Source organism: Dendropsophus ebraccatus, chromosome 12 (genome assembly GCF_027789765.1).
Source record: "Dendropsophus ebraccatus isolate aDenEbr1 chromosome 12, aDenEbr1.pat, whole genome shotgun sequence".
In the NCBI taxonomy this organism is placed as follows: Eukaryota; Metazoa; Chordata; class Amphibia; order Anura; family Hylidae; genus Dendropsophus; species Dendropsophus ebraccatus.
This window is the reverse complement of record NC_091465.1, coordinates 5,309,747-5,331,480: the sequence shown is the minus strand read 5'-3', so window position 1 is coordinate 5,331,480 and position 21,734 is coordinate 5,309,747. Positions and strand designations below refer to the sequence as shown.

At 46.4% G+C, this 21,734-nt stretch overlaps 1 protein-coding gene across 3 annotated transcripts in view; it reads left to right on the top strand.

Annotated features, from left to right (window-relative positions):
• Positions 1-21,734, top strand: part of ACOT7 (acyl-CoA thioesterase 7) — a 124,895-nt gene that overhangs the window by 32,473 nt on the left and 70,688 nt on the right. For all 3 annotated transcript variants that reach the window (XR_011359214.1, XM_069947381.1, XM_069947380.1), the window contains exon 5: positions 13,833-13,924. Coding sequence is in view for 2 of the 3 variants with exons in the window: in XM_069947381.1 (XP_069803482.1) it covers positions 13,833-13,924 (92 nt within the window). In the remaining variant the exon portion in view is untranslated. The remainder of the gene's footprint in view (positions 1-13,832; positions 13,925-21,734) is intronic.

Sequence of the window (21,734 nt, the reverse complement as noted above, 5' to 3'; positions counted from 1 at the left end):
ATCAGTCAGTTTTGTGCTCAGCTCCTCCCTTTCCCTCAGCACAGGATCAGTCAGTTCTGTGCTCAGCTCCTCCCCTTCCCTTAGCACAGGATCAGTCAGTTCTGTGCTCAGCTCCTCCCCTTTCCCTCAACACAGGATCAGTCAGTTCTGTGCTCCACTCCTCCCCTTCCCTCTGCACAGGATCAGTCAGTTCTGTGCTCAGCTCCTCCCCTTCACTCATCACACGATCTGTCAGTTCTGTGCTCAGCTCTTATTCCCTCAGCACAGGATCAGTCAGTTTTGTGCTCAGCTCCTCCCTTTCCCTCAGCACAGGATCAGTCAGTTCTGTGCTCAGCTCCTCTCCTTCCCTCAGCACAGGATCAGTCAGTTCTGTGCTCAGCTCCTCCCTTCCCTCAGCGCAGGATCAGTCAGTTCTGTGCTCAGCTCCTCCCTTTCCCTCAGCACAGGATCAGTCAGTTCTGTGCTCAGCTCCTCCCCTTCCCTCAGCACAGGATCAGTCAGTTCTGTGCTCAGCTTCTCCCTTTCCCTCAGCACAGGATCAGTCAGTATGTGCTCTGCTCTTCCCCTTCCCTCAGCACAGGATCAGTCAGTTCTGTGCTCAGCTCCTCCCTTTCCCTCAGCACAGGATCAGTCAGTTCTGTGCTCAGCTCCTCCCCTTCCCTCAGCACAGGATCAGTCAGTTCTGTGCTCAGCTCCTCCCCTTCCCTCAGAGCAGGATCAGTCAGTTCTGTCTCAGCTCCTCCCCTTCCCTCAACACAGGATCAGTCAGTTCTGTGCTCAGCTTCTCCCTTTCCCTCAGCACAGGATCAGTCAGTTCTGTGCTCAGCTCCTCCCCTTCCCTCAGCACAGGATCAGTCAGTTCTTTGCTCTGCTCTTCCCCTTCCCTCAGCACAGGATCAGTCAGTTCTGTGCTCTGCTTCTCCCTTTCCCTCAGCACAGGATCAGTCAGTTTTGTGCTCAGCTCCTCCCCTTCCCTCAGCACAGGATCAGTCAGTTCTGTGCTCAGCTCCTCCCCTTCCCTCAGCACAGGATCAGTCAGTTCTGTGCTCAGCTCCTCCCCTTCCCTCAGAGCAGGATCAGTCAGTTCTGTCTCAGCTCCTCTTCTTCCCTCCGCACAGGATCAGTCAGTTTTGTGCTCAGCTCCCCCCTTTCCCTCAGCACAGGATCAGTCAGTATGTGCTCAGCTCCTCCCCTTCCCTCAACACAGGATCAGTCAGTTCTGTGCTCAGCTCCTCCCCTTCCCTCAGCACAGGATCAGTCAGTTCTGTGCTCAGCTCCTCCCCTTCCCTCAGTGCAGGATCAGTCAGTTCTGTCTCAGCTCCTCTCCTTCCCTCCGCACAGGATCAGTCAGTTCTGTGCTCAGTTCTTCCACTTCCCTCCGCACAGGATCAGTCAATTCTGTGTCCTGCTGTTTTCTTTCCCTCTGTCCTGTATCTGTCCTGCACAATAGATGGAAGTGTTCCACAACCTTTTTACAATAGGATTCAGGCAGTGGCACAGAGTTACTGAGCATGTGCGACCACCAGCACTGGATACATTAGGTGGACATTCTGAGAGGAAATAAAAACAACAAAGGGGGCGCCATCACAAGTATGTAACATCAGTATCTAGGCATACATTATACATAGATAGATACTAAATGGGGGGGGGGCATAGAACCATCATGTCGGGTGTAGTCACATGAGCGATTTGTCAGCATCCAGAGTGATCTTTCGGATATGGATCCTGTTCATCTATATATAGGGGATTTCTAATGAATTGATTGATCCTTCCGGTCAGCAGATCCCGCCTTGCAGTAAATATTTTGGCATGAAGCCCCCTCTTGTATCCCCCTCCTTGTGTCATGTTTGGAGAACACAATGAAATTAAGCCTCATAATAACCGTGCTCTGTTCACTTAGGCCGAAGGAAAGAGAGACGGCTCGCGTTGCTATGGTAACCGGCCTGTCAGGATGGTTTTATTAAGGTCCAATGGTAATTCTTATTCCCAAAAGCATGTTGTCAGATCCGCTCTCAGTCAAACTGCACTCGAAATATTTTCCAGATTATTTTTCTTGTACTTTTCACATAATGTATAATTGCATTTAAATGCGTTGGATTTGGCAGTGATAGAGCGGTAACACCGGAGGAGCCGCGCTCCGGGCCCAATCATTTCCCTGGTTAATTCCCATCTAATGTGATGTCTCGTGGTTTCTTTTATCTTTAGGTTTATGCTTTATGTATTACATAGGATACGACATCAGCTCAATGAAGCAATTACTAGAGTGTGAACACGCGTCTATTAGTAACCGATAACATGTACCATATAGGATGGATGAATGTATGACATGGGGCCAGCCTACAAGAACTGGTGAGACCCCCAGCCCCCATTAATGGAGCAAGGGTGCCCCCTACATATGGATCCAGAGGCCACTTAAATAGGTTAACAAACAGTGCCATGAAATTCATTCATAACTCCACCATGACCCCATAAACAATGTGATTTAGGGCTCCTATAGTTACAAGAAACCCCTCCAATAAAAGACACCCAGAAAATGCCTTCATAAAGACAGCGAGCCAAAGTGCCACCATAAACTGTCAGGAATAGAGTGCTTCAATAAATACTGCCATACATAGAGTGCTACTGTGGTGTCACACCATGGGTGTTTCTACTTTGAACACCCCTCGCAAAAGCCTGGTATCTCAAAAGTGAAGTGGTAATGAAGTCATGTATGAGTTTTGCCACTAGATGTTAGCAGTATGTATATTCATGTATATATGTTGCACATCTGTAGTCATGAAGGGGTTATTGTTGTGTTTGTGATCTGTACACCAATGAGAGTTGCTGCTCTTTTTGTTACATATCTCTATCCTCTTTCTTCTCGCACTCTCTTCTCCACTACTCACAGGAGCTGTTACACACACCCTGTAGGAACTTCTCACATGGGGAGAGGAAGTGTAGACCCACACTTAGTCAGTTCTTTTCTGTTTCCCTGAGGAGCAAGACACACAGATCAGTCATCCCTGCTGAGTTAGCCAGGAGCCTGGATCTGCCAGGTTCCCTGTCTGGGACAGACCAGCTGTAGTGTACACTTATGAAGAACTCAGAGACTTTCTTTTCTAAAGCAACACTTATCCTCAAGATGCAGTGCTAAACCCCTACAGAGATCACCCCAACCCACACCATGAACATCTCTAAAAGTGCAGGACAGGATCCTAAAGTAGATGAACTGTCCTGGATAGAGCAAAGCAGCCAAGAGCCTACGTACTCTATCTTGCAGCACAGGTGAGACCGGAAAACTTCAGACACTTAGCTCAATTCAGGTAACTAGGACTGGGGCTTGTGTCACCCTGATAGGACGGGAACCCCGACACTGCACAAGTATTATTCTTCTTTCAAGTATTCTTCTCAAGTACTCTTCTTCTTCTAAAGTTCCGGCAGAGCACAGTACTACATTGGGTTGGGACTCTTATGACCTACTCCTCTCCGCTTCTCTGAACACTTTCTCTAATTTTCTCAGCACGCAACAAGTCAGCACGGCTACTCTACTCTCTACCTCAACAGCTCTCAGTACAGATCTAGTAAAGTCAAGTCTGTATCAGTCAAGTATTATTCACTTGTATCCCAGAAGATTTATTAGTAAAAAGAAGAGTTTATTTATTTCTACTGGGTCTCGGCGATCCTTGCACCAGCACCTACACACAGACTACACTGTCCTAGGGTCACCACCCCTTCCTGTGGGTGGTGGTAACGACAGTCCTGGTGGGTCATAACTCCACTCCAGTCCACCAGGATAAGCGCCCAACCCGGCAAGTCATCAACCAATGGGGAAGGGTATAGCCAGCCACATACAACAAGCAGGTATACCATCATACCTGTGTTCTGAGTCAGCACCGGCATCACAACATCTTCCTAAGCGGCTGAGCTATATCCCACAGATCAACCACCACAGTAGTGGCGTCACACAGTACCATCTAGCAAGTAACTGGTCGCAGAGATACCACGCTACCATATACAATGCCAGACAAAGAGTGCTGTCATAAAAAAAAAAGTAAACAGTGCTGCGTTAAACAGCTCAGAGTGCCCCCATTTACAGTTCTGGGCCTATAGTGCTCCCATCTGCAGTGCCAGGCCTAGAGTGCTCCCATCTGCAGTGCCAGGCCTAGAGTGCTCCCATCTACAGTGCTAGGACTAGAGTGCTCCCATCTGCAGTGCCAGGCCTAGAGTGCTCCCATCTGCAGTGCCAGGCCTAGAGTGCTCCCATCTGCAGTGCCAGGCCTAGAGTGCTCCCATCTGCAGTGCCAGGCCTAGAGTGCTCCCATCTGCAGTGCCAGGCCTAGAGTGCTCCCATCTGCAGTGCCAGGCCTAGAGTGCTCCCATATGCAGTGCCAGGCCTAGAGTGCTCCCATCTGCAGTGCCAGGCCTAGAGTGCTCCCATCTGCAGTGCCAGGCCTAGAGTGCTCCCATCTGCAGTGCCAGGCCTAGAGTGCTCCCATCTGCAGTGCCAGGCCTAGAGTGCTCCCATCTGCAGTGCCAGGCCTAGAGTGCTCCCATCTACAGTGCTAGGACTAGAGTGCTCCCATCTGCAGTGCCAGGCCTAGAGTGCTCCCATCTGCAGTGCCAGGCCTAGAGTGCTCCCATCTGCAGTGCCAGGCCTAAAGTGCTCTCATCTACAGTGTCAGGCCTAGAGTGCTCCCATCTACAGTGCTAGGACTAGAGTGCTCTCATCTACAGTGCCAGGCCTAGAGTGCTCCTATCTACAGTGCTAGGCCTAGAGTGCTCCTATCTACAGTGCTAGGACTAGAGTGCTCCCATCTGCAGTGCCAGGCCTAGAGTGCTCCCATCTGCAGTGCCAGGCCTAGAGTGCTCTCATCTACAGTGCTAGGACTAGAGTGCTCCCATCTACAGTGCCAGGCCTAGAGTGCTCCCATCTGCAGTGCCAGGCCTAGAGTGCTCCCATCTGCAGTGCCAGGCCTAGAGTGCTCCCATCTGCAGTGCCAGGCCCAGAGTGCTCCCATCTGCAGTGCCAGGCCTAGAGTGCTCCCATCTGCAGTGCCAGGCCTAGAGTGCTCCCATCTGCAGTGCCAGGCCTAGAGTGCTCCCATCTGCAGTGCCAGGCCTAGAGTGCTCCCATCTGCAGTGCCAGGCCTAGAGTGCTCTCATCTACAGTGCCAGGCCTAGAGTGCTCTTATCTACATAGCCTAGATGTGAGTTTCTTGTGTCAGGATGGGAGAGGTCTGTGTGCTTCTGCTGCTGTGTTCAGCTCTTAGAGGATTGTCTACATTTGCCCCTTTAATTCAGCCTCGTTCTGATGTCTCATAAAGTTTACGGTTTCTACCTTCTGCATGAAGAATTGATATTTGTTAAGCCCGACTTTGTTCTCACTTGAATGATTTCCCCTATGAAATCTATAAGAGCGGGCGATAACTCAATATTTCCATCGCTCCACGACCAGGGATGTGGGCGGCCGGCGCAGCAGAGGTAGAAAGCGAGACGATTTATTATAGGAGAAGCCGTCATATGACTCAGGGAGATATTCTTGTAAATTGGAGACCTAAATGTAGATGACTGTCACCGAGAGGTCAGGACGGAGGATCCCATCACCATGGTAACTGACGGCCGAGGAAAAACACAAAAACACCGTTATTACCTCTTACATGGAAATATTTCCTTTTTGTAAAAAATAGAAGCAGACATGTTATGGTAAAAGGGTGCAGCTATCTATCTACCTATCTATCTATCTATCTATCTATCTCCTATCTATCTATCTATCTATCTATCTATCTGTCTCCTATCTATGTATCTATCTATCTCCTATCTATCTATCTTCTATCTATCTATCTTCTATCTATCTATCTCCTATCTATCTCCTATCTATCTATCTATCTATCTATCTATCTATCTATCTATCTATCTTCTATCTATCTATCTATCTATCTATCTATCTATCTATCTTCTATCTATCTATCTGTCTCCTATCTACCTATCTATCTATCTATCTATCTATCTATCTATCTATCTATCTCCTATCTATTATCTATCTATCTATCTATCTGTCTCCTATCTATCTATCTATCTATCTATCTATCTCCTATCTATCTATCTATCTATCTATCTATCTCCTATCTATGTATCTATCTATGTATCTATCTATGTATCTATCTATGTATCTATCTATGTATCTATCTATGTATCTATCTATGTATCTATCTATGTATCTATCTATGTATCTATCTATGTATCTATCTATGTATCTATCTATGTATCTATCTATGTATCTCCTATCTATCTCCTATCTATCTCCTATCTATCTCCTATCTATCTCCTATCTATCTCCTATCTATCTCCTATCTATCTCTCCGACTCTGTCTATCCGACTCTGTCTATCCGACTCTGTCTATCCGACTCTCTGTCTATCTCTCCATCCATCTTTCTTCCTATAGAGGCACTCTGGTTGTGTTTTTCATTATCTTTGGTCCTGGCCCGGGGTCAGGCTCCGGCTGCTTCGTCCTCTCATTATTTCTATTAATAATTACTTTTCTCGAAAGACGTTTTACAGCTTAATTTAATACGTAGAAATCCTGACAGCGACTCTTTATCAAGTAGGAAAATATGCAGGCAGCATTGCCCCTGGCAGCCGTCCCCTCCCCCATACATTGTGTACCACCGTCTCTTCTGCACAGTCTATAGTGTGACTGTATATTGGATTCTTATACTGTTTTGTGTGAATTCTTATACATAAGATTAATAGGCTTTTTGCAGACCCTCTTTAAGTTTTAGGCTCATCGTCATAGCATTTAAAGTGGTTGTCAGAAAGTTATACAGATTTGTATATTACTTTCCAGTACTTATCAGCTGCTGTATGTCCTGCAGGAAGTGGTGTATTCTCTCTAGTCTGACACAGTGCTCTCTGCTGCCACCTCTGTCCATGTCAGGAACTGTCCAGAGCAGGAGAGGTTTCCTATAGGGATTTGCTGCTACTCTGGACAGTTCCTGACATGGACAGAGGTGGCAGCAGAGAGCACTGTGTCAGACTGGAGAGAATACACCACTTCCTGCAGAACATACAGCAGCTGATAAGTTCTGTAAGTTGCTGTTTTCTATAGTTATAACATTTCTGTAATTCTAGCACTTTTGGAATCTATTGACTGGGTAACCATTATACTGTGATTAATATACGCTGCAGTTTTATTATTACGCTCCAGCTGGGCGTCTCCTCCCCTGTTTAGTAGATTATTACGGCACCAGTATCTCTTAGCTGACTACTCTGTCTTCTATTGAGCACATTGTATCAGTGTTTCGGGACATGTTACATTGTGGTCATGGATACTATTGTTTTGTTGATTTCATGCATGATATATATATGATTTTTTAGTTTGTTATTGCTTTGGCCGGCCATTGTTCCTATCACACATCCGATGGAACACGCACCGCGCAGCGACAATCCTGTTTAATTCCTCGATTAATAGATGAGGTAATGAGCGCGCTCGGTGCCGCTATCAGGAGACCTTCCCGACTCATTTAAATTTATAATTGAATCTTAATTAAAACTTTAGTGATGGCTGCAGCATTAATGAATGTGCCATGTAATACCCAGGGTAGTGATCCCAGGTAGTGGAGCCGCTGTGCGGTATAATGACGCCCCGGAGGCTGTGTGTATCCAATAATCCAGCATATCTGATCATCCGGTATCATGTATAAAAATATTATAATAGAATGATATATAGAATTGATCTGATGTCAGATGTTATCATGTATCACCACTTGTACGGCCGTATGCTGCAGAGCTGCATTTACAGTTCTACAAGAGGCAAAACAGAAATTTTACAGTATTTCTTCTGTCTGCAGAACCTGTCGTCCTAATATATACACTACCGTTCAAAAGTTTGGGGTCACATTGAAATGTCCTTATTTTTGAAGGGAAAGCACTGTACTTTTCAATGAAGATAACTTTAAACTAGTCCTAACTTTAAACCAATCCACTCTATACATTGCTAATGTGGTAAATGACTATTCTAGCTGCAAATGTCTGGTGTTTGGTGCAATATCTACATAGGTGTATAGAGGCCCATTTCCAGCAACTATCACTCCAGTCTTCTAATGGTACAATGTGTTTGCTCATTGGCTCAGAAGGCTAATTGATGATTAGAAAACCCTTGTGCAATCATGTTCACACATCTGAAAACAGTCTAGCTCGTTACAGAAGCTACAAAACTGACCTTCCTTTGAGCAGATTGAGTTTCTGGAGCATCACATTTGTGGGGTCAATTAAACGCTCAAAATGGCCAGAAAAAGAGAACTTTCATCTGAAACTCGACAGTCTATTCTTGTTCTTAGAAATGAAGGCTATTCCATGTGAGAAATTGCTAAGAAATTGAAGATTTCCTACAACGGTGTGTACTACTCCCTTCAGAGGACAGCACAAACAGGCTCTAACCAGAGTAGAAAAAGAAGTGGGAGGCCGCGTTGCACAACTAAGCAAGAAGATAAGCACATTAGAGTCTAGTATGAGAAACAGACGCCTCACAGGTCCCCACCTGGCACCTTCATTAAATAGAACCCGCAAAACACCAGTGTCACCATCTACAGTGAAGAGGCGGCTGCCGGATTTTGGCCTTCAGGGCAGAGTGGCAAAGAAAAAGCCATATCTGAGACCGGCCAATAAAAGAAAAAGATTAAGATGGGCAAAAGAACACAGACATTGGACAGAGGAAGACTGGAAAAAAGTGTTGTGGACGGATGAATCCAAGTTTGAGGTGTTTGGATGACAAAGAAGAAGGTTTGTGAGACGCAGAAGAAATGAGAAGATGCTGGAAGAATGCCTGACGCCATCTGTTATACATGGTGGAGGTCATGTGATGGTCTGGGGTTGGTGCTGGTAAGGTGGGAGATTTGTACAGGGTAAAAGGGATTGTGAATAAGGAAGGCTATCACTCTGCACCGCCATGCCATACACAGTGGACAGCGCTTGGTTGGAGCCAATTTCATCCTACAACAGGACAATGACCCTAAACACCTCCAAATTGTGCAAGAACTATTTCCAGCAGAAGCAGCAGCTGGTATTCTATCCTAGGTAATGGAGTGGCCAGCGCAGTCACCAGATCACCACCCCATTGTGGGAGCAGCTGGACCGTATGGTACGCCAGAAGTGCCCATCCAACCAATCCAACCTGTGGGAGCTGCTTCTAGAAGCGTGGGGGGCAATTTCTCCAGCTTACCCCAACAGATTAATAGCTAGAATGCCAAAGGTGGGCAATGCTGGAATTGCTGCAAAAGGAGGATTCTGGTGATAAGGCCAGCGATACGATTTTACCTACCTGCACCGTACCTATATGACTACACCTATATATATTGCCCTCTTAAGAGACTGGAGATGATCAGAGCGTGATGAGAGCGTGATCAGAGGGTGACAGAGAGATGTTCTGGATAAAGAAGAGGAATGCTGGAAGCACGTCACTGAGAACAACTCCTGGAAAGTTATCATTTGTAGACACAATCCCCAAGGACCCAGAGACACTTATCTATAAACAATTTATGGAAAACAAATACATTGTGCTCTTGGATTCATGAAAAAGTATCTTTGCACAGAATGTATTGTTCTACCCTTCTTGACCTTTTTGAATAATAATAATGAATACTAATATAGATGCCATTGCGCATGACTGAATATCTAAATCACTAGCACCGCCTCATCTATGCCTTATTAGCATTTGTTACCACCCTATATTTTATCTGTCTATAAAATGTGATGACCATAATAAAACTTGGGCCATTTTCTCCAGGCTTATAATCATGATACATTGTCTTATCTGTGTCCATGACGTATAAGTAACGAGCTGGTAATACTGCAGGATTCCAACTCTAGATATAATTATAAAACCATCCTTTACCTGGGTTTTTGGCTTCTCTCCATAGAGAGAGGTCAACATATAAATTTAGACTTATCACTGGGACGGAAGCAAAGTGTGATGGAAGAACAATGTTATTTCACATACAAATCCTTATTTCTAACCTTGTCAATGTCTTGTCTCTATTTTCTATTCATTTCACAAGGTATGGCGGTGAAGTGTGACTTTTCATGGAAAACACAAGATTGTTTGGGTGACCCCAAACTTTTGTACGGTAGTGTTCATTCTGCAAAGTGTAACCTATATACTAGATGGTGTATAGTGCCATCTGATGTGTGAAAGTGTGCCCCACAGCAGCCACACAATGACCCCACCAGCAGAGTAGTGAGTGCAGCTCTGGAGTATAATACAGGATGTGACTCAGGATCCAGGGGGGGTTTGTTGATTGGCTTAAGACCTTGTATACAGAGGCAGAGAGTTTCCCGCTTGTGAATGGTTGGATTGGCCGCTCTTTTGAGGTTGGGTCTGGTGTCCGTCAGGGTTGCCCTTTGAGCCCACTGTTGTACGTGTTTGCAATTGATCCATTCCTTAGGAGGATTGATTGTGGACCGTTGGCAGGGGTGAGAATGGACCCTGCTGTGCCGGATTCCACTCTGAGGGTGGTAGCGTACGCCGATGATGTCACCATATTCGTCTCCTCGCAAGAGGAGGTGCAGTGTGTGATGTCAGAGGTGGAGCGCTACTCAAAGGCATCTGGGTCCAAGATCAACCAGGATAAGTGTGAGAGTCTCTGGCTGGGAGGTGGAGATCCTGGATTTGATCTCCCGGACACCATTCCAGAGCCCCAGGAGTTTGCAAAAGTCCTCGGCATCGAATTCGGCCAAAGGGATTACCCCAAACAAAACTGAAACAGCAGGCTTAAGATCGCCGCTCAGAAGGTGAATCAGTGGAAGGGTTGGTTTTGACCCTCAGGGAAAGGGTTAACCTGATCAAAACTTTCCTGCTCCCTTTGCTGATATATCTGGGCAGTGTTTGCATTTTGCCAGAGCCGCTCTGGACTTGGGTCTACAGTGTGTTCTTCCAACTGTTATGGGGGAATAGACTAAACCTAGTCAAGAGGGAGGTTACTTACCGTACGAGGAGACAAGGGGGGTTGTGTATGGTCAACCCCGTGGTGTTCCTGGTGAATACCTTTCTTAAGACCAACATTGCAAACCTCTGGAAAGAGAGGGCTCCTCCGTGGGTATTCTCCTGTAGGGGATGGTTTCGGCCTTTCTTCCAGGAATGGGAGGCAGGAGGGCAAGTGAAGGATCTCCGCACACCACACGGGCATCTTCCGGCTTATGCTACCCTGGTTCCGAAGGTCATTCGTCGGGGGGGTTTGGGGATGTGGGAGATTAGGACTCTGTCGAGGAAATTCCTTGACAATAGGGTCCTGTCATCCCATTTCCGAAAACCGCTGGCGCTCAAGGATTGCCCAAGCCGGGATCTGGAGGTTGGTTTGGGCCTATTGAATTCCATCAGGATCCCCTTGAAGTTTTGGGACTTGGCTTGGCGCTGCTTCCATGGGAAACTGTATGTGAGGGACAATCTGAAGTGCAGGAGCTCTGAGGATCGGGGATGTCCCCGGGAGGAGTGTGGAGGCATGCTGGAAAGCATGGAGCATTTTCTGCTTCATTGTCCCTTTAATACAGAGGTTTACAACAGGGTGGGCGCTTCCATCGGGTGGCCCAGGTTGGCCCGTCTCTCCTATGCGGAATGGGCCTATGGAGCATTCAGAAACCTTGGTGGCTGGGACCGGAGCACTTTATTCCTAGTCAGCATAGTGGTCAGGTACCACACGTGGAGTGCACGGTGTTTAGTATCGACGCAGTGTAAAATCCTTCCTGTGGTTGAGGTGGTTAGGGGCACAGTGCCCCCTGTGGGTGAGGTGGTTAGGGGCACAGTGCCCCCTGTGGATGAGGTGGTTAGGGGCACAGTGCCCCCTGTGGATGAGGTGGTTAGGGGCACAGTGCCCCCTGTGGATGAGGTGGTTAGGGGCACAGTGCCCCCTGTGGATGAGGTGGTTAGGGGCACAGTGCCCCCTGTGGATGAGGTGGTTAGGGGCAAAGTGCCCCCTGTGGATGAGGTGGTTAGGGGCACAGTGCCCCCTGTGGGTGAGGTGGTTAGGGGCACAGTGCCCCCTGTGGATGAGGTGGTTAGGGGCACAGCGCCCCCCTGTGGATGAAGTGGTTAGGGGCACAGTGCTCCCTGTGGATGAGGTGGTTAGGGGCACACTCGGTGACCTGGTGAAGGTGCGTTCTTTGGAGTACGAGAGGCTGGGGGCTGGTAGGGCCTCTTGTCTTTGGAGGGGCTTTGCCTATAAGGTTCCTTAGCCTGCGTCTCCTCTCCTGGTGGTCGCTGATGCTGGCACTTTAGTCTTTTGTTTTGTGCTGTAGCTGTATAGGAATATAGGGCTTGCAGGCGCTGAACTTTGGCTTCCGGGCTGTGTGTGGGGCTGAGAAGCCCCCCTATGGTTTGCTGTGTATGTTTGTGTATATTATTAGTGTGTTTAATTGTGTATTTAGTGGGTTATATGGGGGGAGGGGGTTTCTGGGGACTGGGGAAAATCCTGAGCTGGTTCATGGACGTCTGTTATCATGTACTGGGGGCATGGGATGCGGGACCAGCTCAGGGCCAAAAAAAAAAAATTATAAAAATGTTTTGGTGTTTGGATCTATGTATGTATTCATTAATGTATTTATTTGTATATTTTTACTTAATTTTTGTGGAACGCAACCGGACCAGGGGGTTAGTATGGAGTATTGTTATGTTAGTTATTGTTAAGTTTGATTTGAGTGTTATTATTGTGGTGGTTTGGGGGAAATTTAGTTTGCACGTGTGGGAGATAATACAGCGGTGTGTTTGGTGAGTGTCAGGCTGGACCAGTCAATACGTTTATGGACTTGTATATATTGTACAGTTGTGTTATTTAAATTGTTGGTTTGTTATGTTTTATATTTTTTTAAAATAAAAGATCTACAGCATGTAACTCAGGATCAGTAATGTAATGTATGAACACAGCGACCCCACCAGCAGAATAGTGAGTGCAGCTCTGAAGTATAATACAGGATGTAACTCAGGATCAGTAATGTATATACACAGTGACCCCACCAGTAGAATAGTGAGTGCAGCTCTGGAGTATAATACAGGATGTAACTCAGGATCAGTAATTTAATGTATGTACATAGTGACCTCACCAGCAGAATAGTGAGCGCAGCTCTGGAGTTTAATACAGGATGTAACTCAGGATCAGTAATGTAATTAATATAGTGTTATTAGTATTGGGAATAGATATTATCTTTAGGCTAGGATTACACTGCGTTTTTGCATCCGTTTCACTGTATCCGTATTTAAACGTACAAAAAATGTGGTCAACCACGTTATTGCATGCGGTAAACCTTTTTTTAAAAAAAAAAACAGATCTTCTCTTCCATAAAACAGATGCGCTAAACAGACAGCAAAAGCGCAGCTTGAACCCAGGCTTATGCTGCGTTTACACGGAGCGGTTATCGTTTGAATTTTCGCAATACCGCTTTTTTTCTAATGATTTATCACTTCGTCTAAACGCTGATCGTTATAAAAACCAAATTGTTGCTTCAAAATCATTGAACGATCGATTGGGTGAATTATTGCTCGGTGTGAACGCAGCACTACTCTTTAATAAGAGGATCTGAACCCTAGGCGGATGGTACCGTAGTACCCGGAGCAAAGTCACGCAGACACGGAGAACATACAAGCTCTATGCAGATGTTGCTCTTGAAGGGATTTGAACCCAGGACCCCAGCGCTGCCAGGCTACAGTGCTAACCACCCTGCTCACCCTGTGCTGACTTGTAGGAGAAGATAATCCCTCATGTTATATTATATCCTTGTAAAATAATCACAGAACCACAAATATTATCGTAAACAGCCTAATATTTATTTATTTGTTTGTTTATTATTCATTTCTTTATTTATGTTGCAGGTGCAAAAAGAGTGACCAACCGGGCGGCCTTGTGGTACGTCCCACTCTCTCTAGCAAATGTGGGCAGAATCACTGAGGTTCCTCCCATACAGGTAATCTCCTCATGTGTCATCTTATTTTTAGTACGTTTACAGCATTTGGTAAATAATGAGAATGAAGCCGCAGATTGTATACCGTCATGTGAAGCCGACAACGTCATGTTAACACCAGTATGATATAACATGTCATCTCCAATAGTCTCCAAACTGTAGAACTACAACATCCAGCATGCCCAAGCAGTCTCTAAGTAGAGGATGCAAAAAGAGACTTCATGTCCTGGGGAAACTCTGTTCTTCCTTGTTAGGTTTGTTCATCCTGAGCAGTCTGGTTCATGTATAGAGACTGACACTAGGGCAAGGCTGCACCACCGGGTTGGGGAACCTGCAGCCCTTCAGCTGTTACAAAACTACAATTCCCATCATGCCTGAACAGTGTACAGTGTATTCCTGATGGGTGATCACATCCTGCATCTTACTCATACACACATATCCTTTAACCCTTTGTGTGGATGGCTCAGGTCAGTGATAAATAAGGAGTCTTCATCGCCGCCGCAGCACAATGGCCGCTGTGGATTTATCGTACATGAAGATACTTTGGAGCAGGCTGTGGGTACAGGAAATTGCAGAACGGCCTTGGAAGGAATCCTGTGTGCAGCAGCTGCTAAAACGGATCCGTAATTGGCAGACGCCATTGCTCTTAACACAGTAAATATTTTAGACGCTAAGGAGTCTCCAGAGATAAAATGGAGGACAATTATGTAACCGATAAAATCCTTACTGAGTCTCCTTAACTCCTTCGCTGCATCGCCAGCAATGTTCAGCGCTGTCAGAAGCGATCTGGATCCACACCATCAGCTAGTGTCTCTGCCATCCAGTCTTTACTCTCCCGTCATCTCTGTGCCGTACATTTAGTTGCATCATTTCCAGTACAATTTATGGCAATTAAAGGGCTAATCTGGTAGGATTTTTTTTTTAAAATCCACTGCTGGCAGAAATGTATACAGATTTGTAATTTTACTTCTATTTAAAAATCTCCAGTCTCCCAGTACTTATCAGCTGCTGTATGTACTGCAGGAAGTGGTGTATTCTCTCCAGTCTGACACAGTGCACTCTGCTGCCACCTCTGTCCATGTCAGGAACGGTCCAGATCAGCAGCAAATCCCCATAGAAAACCTCTCCTGCTCTGGACAGTTCCTGACATGGACAGAGGTGGCAGCAGAGAGTAGACTGGAAAGAATACACCACTTCCTGCAGGACATACAGCAGCTAATAAGTCATGCTGCCACTGATCACATCTAGCTGGCACTTGTATAATGGAAGGTGAAGGTGAAGGAGCTGTGTCTGAAGCAGAGGTCAAGAGTGTCCGTGACTCTAGCGGCCCATCTGAGCTCATTGTAGGGGGTGATAACCGGTGGGATGGACCATATAGCACAGGTTAGGACTCATGGCCGCCATCTTCCACACTCATACTAGCACATTGCACATCTTTTTGCTGTTGGTTTTGGATTTGTTTTGTATCAATCAGACAAGAATATTATCCAAGCAGAAATCATCTCGGTAGATTTCCCCATTGGAGTTTGCCAGCAGGAGCCGACAACATCATTTGTGTTCAGGAAAGCTTCACAGCGACAATGAGAAGGCAGCACGAAGCCCGAGCGAGCGGCACCAAGCTCTAATTCTGCATTTCAGCCGGAAAATGGGCAAATTAATTGCATAATTGAGCTGAGTGGAAGGAGCGGGATGGGTTTCTGGGTTAGAGGAGAGGTTTCAGACTACAGGGCTTGTTGGGGTCAGAGCCACAGAGCTTGGCGTCTCTGTGTACGAGGAAACACAGGGCAATGGCTGATATCAAGAAGAAATGTGGGGCACAGAAAGGGAAACCATCCAAGGATCAGTGTGATATTACTGGAGGCATAGAAGATATAAATACAGGCATATTGTACCCACTGGCAGGAACACTCTCTAACCCCCCTCCCAATACATAATGTGCCTGACAATGCCTGCCGGAGAGTGATCACACCATAGTGCCCAACAGATGCCCCCATACTCTGTGCCATACAAAGAGTGCTTCCATATACCCTGTGCCATACTTTTATTATGGCGCAAACTAGGCTCAGTACATTATTATGGCACAGACTAGGCTCAGTCCATTATTATGGTGCATACTAGGCTCAGTACATACTGTATTATGGCGCAGACTAGGCTCAGTACATACTGTATTATGGCGCAGACTAGACTCAGTACATTATTATGGTGCATACTAGGCTCAGTACATACTGTATTATGGCGCAGACTAGGCTCAGTACATACTGTATTATGGCGCAGACTAGACTCAGTACATACTGTATTATGGCGCAGACTAGACTCAGTACATTATTATGGTGCATACTAGGCTCAGTACATACTGTATTATGGTGCAGACTAGGCTCAGTCTATTATTATGGTGCAGACTAGGCTCAGTACATACTGTATTATGGCGCAGACTAGACTCTACATTATTATGGTTCATACTAGGCTCAGTACATACTGTATTGTGGTGCAGACTAGGCTCAGTACATACTGTATTATGGCGCAGACTAGGCTCAGTACATACTGTATTATGGTGCAGACTAGGCTCAGTACATACTGTATTATGGCGCAGACTAGGCTTAGTACATTATTATGGTTCATACTAGGCTCAGTACATACTGTATTATGACGCAGACTAGGCTCAGTACATACTGTATTATGGCGCAGACTAGGCTCAGTACATACTGTATTATGGTGCAGACTAGGCTCAGTACATACTGTATTATGGCGCAGACTAGGCTCAGTCCATTATTATGGTGCAGACTAGGCTCAGTACATACTGTATTATGGCGCAGACTAGGCTCAGTACATACTGTATTATGGTGCAGAGTAGGCTTAGTACACACTGTATTATGGCGCAGACTAGGCTCAGTACATTATTTATTATGGTTCATACTAGGCTCAGTACATACTGTATTATGGCGCAGACTAGGCTCAGCACACTTGCAGCAGTATTTCAGTCATCTCAAACCGACCTAAGGTTGAGTTTAAGCAGTTTATAGTACAGGTCGATGTGGTTCTCAAATCTCATCCCACACATAGTGGCAAAACCTGCAGAATTGTAAGAATAATGCAGCATGACCATACTGTTATGGAGCATAACGTGGACCAGTGGGTCCTCTGATCCCTGAGATGCTGATAGTTTAGACCCACAATGAAGAATAAGGACCCATATTATGGCCAAATCGAATCTTGATCCTCTTAATAAAATATGTGGCAAATTGTTCTATAAATTTAGAAGAATCCAAAAACATTTTGATTATTTGAGAATTTCAAAACTTTAATTTTGCCGTCTGGAAACATTCCCATATTCTGTCTTGTAGCGGAATGAAACCTCTTGTGTCCAAATGAGATTTTATTGTTGGCTATTAGGACAGGAATGAATCTGGATGGGGAACGCCAGCGAGCCACCAAATTCTTCTAGCAGAAATCTGAAATCCACGTCTGCTATTTAGTCCCGGGCCTGATAATTTGTTTTTTTGGCCGGCTGAATTCCATTTTTCCATCACAGCGTTCACTCGATAGCTAAGCAGAAAAATACGCTTTGGTGGAAAATCGGATTATAATTTTCCACTGCTGTAAACACAGGGTTTGTATATAAGGGGGAATCATCTCACGTGTGACTCAATTATCACCACGTTTACATCTTGTGATCTATCGGGATATCTACATAACACTTTCCGCTACCACTAAATATAGGCCTGGTGCCCCCACAGAGGCACGCTGCCCCCCGTACACTTATCCCGGGGGATCTGGGTGACTACTATAGAGAATAGGAGGGGATGGGGGTCCGCTCTGCTTAGTTATTAGTGATATATCTGGGAAATAGTCTCCTTCCAGCAGCATATCTCTGTTATTCATATATGTGTGTATATATATATATATATATATATATATATATATATATATATATATATATATATATATATATATATATATATATATATGTGTGTGTATATATATATATATATATATATATATATATATATATATATATATATATTATGTGTGTGTGTATATATATATATATATATATATATATATAGTCGCCATCATGCTGCACATAATCTACCTGGAAGAAGACAAATTACGTATGATTATAAAGCATTATTCCATATAGGATATTCTATCACTTTATGGTTGCTGAGGGTCACAGGTGTGATCCCAATGGTGTAAAGTGGATCCTGGATGGAGACCTTCCAGTATCCCCTGCTCCTCGGGGGAGGAGACAGCATAAAGCCCATTACTACGCAGTCTCCGCCCCCTAGTTACCTCTGTGATAGCCAGCATCAGTAGGTAGGGAGAACTGTCTGCTTCAGCACTGAATACCATCCCCAGAAGGGATCTGACCATGGATATGTTGGGTGTTAGTGCCACAGTGCGTCCCACCTGCCTGCTCTGCCCACATGCTCTTCGTCCTCTATAAAAATGATGCGCCCTGTACCCGTACAGCTGCCCCACTCACCCAGCACATGCCATGGCGCCAACTTCAAATAGCCGCGGAGAAAACATTGCTCGAGCCCGCCACCCGCTATGCCGATACTCGACGCCGCTGCTGCTGCGGGAGACACACCAGCCAGCCTCCCAGGATACCTCTTCACAGGCTGCTGCTGCAAGCACCCATCCACAGCCACCGCTTTACTGTTTGGCTTGTAGAGAGAGAGTGCAGGTTGTAAGGTGAGAGGGTCGGCGTTCATCAGTGAGAGGGTTATGTGCCCGGCGTGTCCCAGGCTGCTGTGAGGACGTGTGTGCTGCGGCCTCCGGTGTACGCAGCCTGTAGTTTCCTACTATGGGTCATCCTGAGCAGCTGCCAGTGTGCGCGGGCTGAGCGCTGAGCTGCTGTGCTGTATGTATACAGTGGCTATGTGGTCGCTACGGGCAGTGCTGGGGGTGAGTGCAGCATCTGTGTGTGAGTATGAGGCGTGTGCAGCGTGTGTGTGAGTATGGGGTGTGTGTGGGTATAGGGCGCGTGCAGCATCTGTGTGTGAGTATGAGGCGTGTGCAGCGTGTGTGTGAGTGCAGCATCTGTGTGTGAGTATGAGGCGTGTGCAGCGTGTGTGTGAGTATGGGGCGTGTGCAGCGTGTGTGTGAGTATGGGGTGTGTGTGGGTATAGGACGCGTGCAGCATCTGTGTGTGAGTATGAGGCGTGTGCAGCGTGTGTGCGAGTATGGGGCGTGTGCAGCCTGTGTGTATGGTCGCGTTTCCTGAGTATGTAGTAGTGAGTATGGGCCACGGTGGAGAGGTTGGAGTGTGTGGACAGGTGATTATTATACAGGTGATGAGATGACACAGGTGCAGGTAATCCAGGTAATGAGGGCGGAGGAGGAGGAGGAGCTTCGTATAGAGAAATAACAAAATAAATAAATAATAATAATATTTAGAAATGCTACAATGTGATTATCTGGTATGTTCTATAGATTCTGTCTCTCCCAGGTGATGTTACCCCCCCCCCCCCTCCATTCTGTGTAGGTGGTCGGCAGGGGATCAGATATTTTCCCCCCTGTTTTGAGGGGACCGGCTCAGGTCAGTCACAGCTGTGCCGTATAATCGGCGTCTGCTTCTGGGTCCTTTGTCAGGATATGAATGTCAGTGTAAATCCTATGAAGGGCTGCGTGGTAGTAGTAGAGAGCGGTGGCGGCGGCGGCCTCATGTGGAAGCTTTCCCTTGTTATGGATAAGTGGCACTTAGAGAAGACCGCCAGAAGCCATTCCATTATAGAAATCAATCAGCTTTTATTGAGCTCAGTCTGTGATGTTCTCTATTACCCCACAATGGCGGAGTGTTATCCACCTCACTCTAAGCGCCATCTGCCTGACAGCGGTTTCAGCTCCTGCCAGCGGCCCTGTCCAGCGGCCGCATGCTTCTGCTCTACCAAGGCCAGACATGGCGGTCAATTTAAAGGGGAATTCTACTGCCGTGCACACAGTCACTTTCTGGCTATTCCTGCACCTCTGCCACTGACTACTGTGTACCCCTTTAAGAGATCCTGTATACCCTGCCGCTAAGAGAATCCACACATCCAGTATATGACCCTAACATGGTGGCTTTGTGTGAATAGCGTATAGCAGTGGTGCAGACTTTTGTTTTTCTTTGAGGTTTTCGCACCTTGTTTTCAGCGTAAGGATGTGTTTTCTTCAGTAGTCACAAGGCTGGCAATGTGTTATTCATAGCCTGTCTGAAATAATCCGGAAGCACAATGGCTTCTTGAGAGAAGTGTGACAGTACTACAGCGGGGAGGGTCGCCTCCCCCAGAAGGTTTAGGGAAGAAGTCAACATGTGAGATGATATAGCATTGTCTACCTAACCTCGGAGTTAGGTAGACCAAGGATGGGGGACCTGTACAGCTGTTGCAAAACTACAGTTACCATTGTGTCTGGGCAGCCAAAACTTTAGGTTTGGCTGCCCAGGCATGATGGGAATTGTAGGTTTGCAAAAGCTGGAGGGCCGAAGGTTCCCCATCCCTGCTATAGACAATGATGCTGAAAGCTGTGGTCTAATACTAGGTATAGAGATCATCAATAAGCCAGAATGTCTAGTTCATAAGGGGCTGTTCTGGAATATACATAAGGGTCTGTCCTGGAATTTACATAAGGGGCTGTCCTGGAATATACATAAGAGGCGGTCCTGGAATTTACATAAGGGGCTGTCCTGGAATATACATAAGGGGCTGTCCTGGAATATACATAAGGGGCTGTCCTGGAATTTACATAAGGGGCTGTCCTGGAATATACATAAGGGGCTGTCCTGGAATATACATAAGGGGCTGTCCTGGAATATACGTAAGGGGCTGTCCTGGAATATACGTAAGGGGCTGTCCTGGAATATACGTAAGGGGCTGTCCTGGAATATACGTAAGGGGCTGTCCTGGAATATACGTAAGGGGCTGTCCTGGAATTTACATAAGGGGCTGTCCTGCAATATACATAAGAGGCGGTCCTGGAATTTACATAAGGGGCTGTCCTGGAATATACGTAAGGGGCTGTCCTGGAATATACGTAAGGGGCTGTCCTGGAATATACATAAGGGGCTGTCCTGGAATATACATAAGGGGCTGTCCTGGAATATACATAAGGGGCTGTCCTGGAATATACATAAGGGGCTGTCCTGGAATATACATAAGGGGCTGTCCTGGAATATACATAAGGGGCTGTCCTAGAATATATATAAAGGACCATTCTCGAATATACAAAAGGGGCTATCAAGGCATAAACATAAAGGGCTGGAATATACATAAGGGGCCATCCAGGCATATACATAAGGGGCCGTCCGGGCATATACGTAAAGGCCTTCCTGAAATATACATAAGGGGCTGTCCGGGAATATACATAAAAGGGGCCGTCCGGGCATATACATAAGGGGCTGTCCGGGCATATACATAAGGGGCCATCCGGGCATATACATAAGGGTCCGTCTGGGAATATACATAAAGGGCCGTCCGGGCATATACATAAGGGGCCGTCCGGGCATATACATAAGGGCCGTCCGGGCATATACATAAGGGGCCGTCCGGGCATATACATAAGGGGCCGTCCGGGAATATACATAAAGGGCCAGTGATCACAGATGGGCGGAGGTCAGTGATCACAGATGGGCGGAGGTCAGTGATCACAGATGGGTGGAGGTCACTGATCACAGATGGGCGGAGGTCACTGATCACAGATGGGCGGAGGTCACTGATCACAGATGGGCGGAGGTCAGTGATCACAGATGGGCGGAGGTCACTGATCACAGATGGGCGGAGGTCACTGATCACAGAGCGGTGGCCTGTCCTGGGGTCGATCATCAATGTATTTT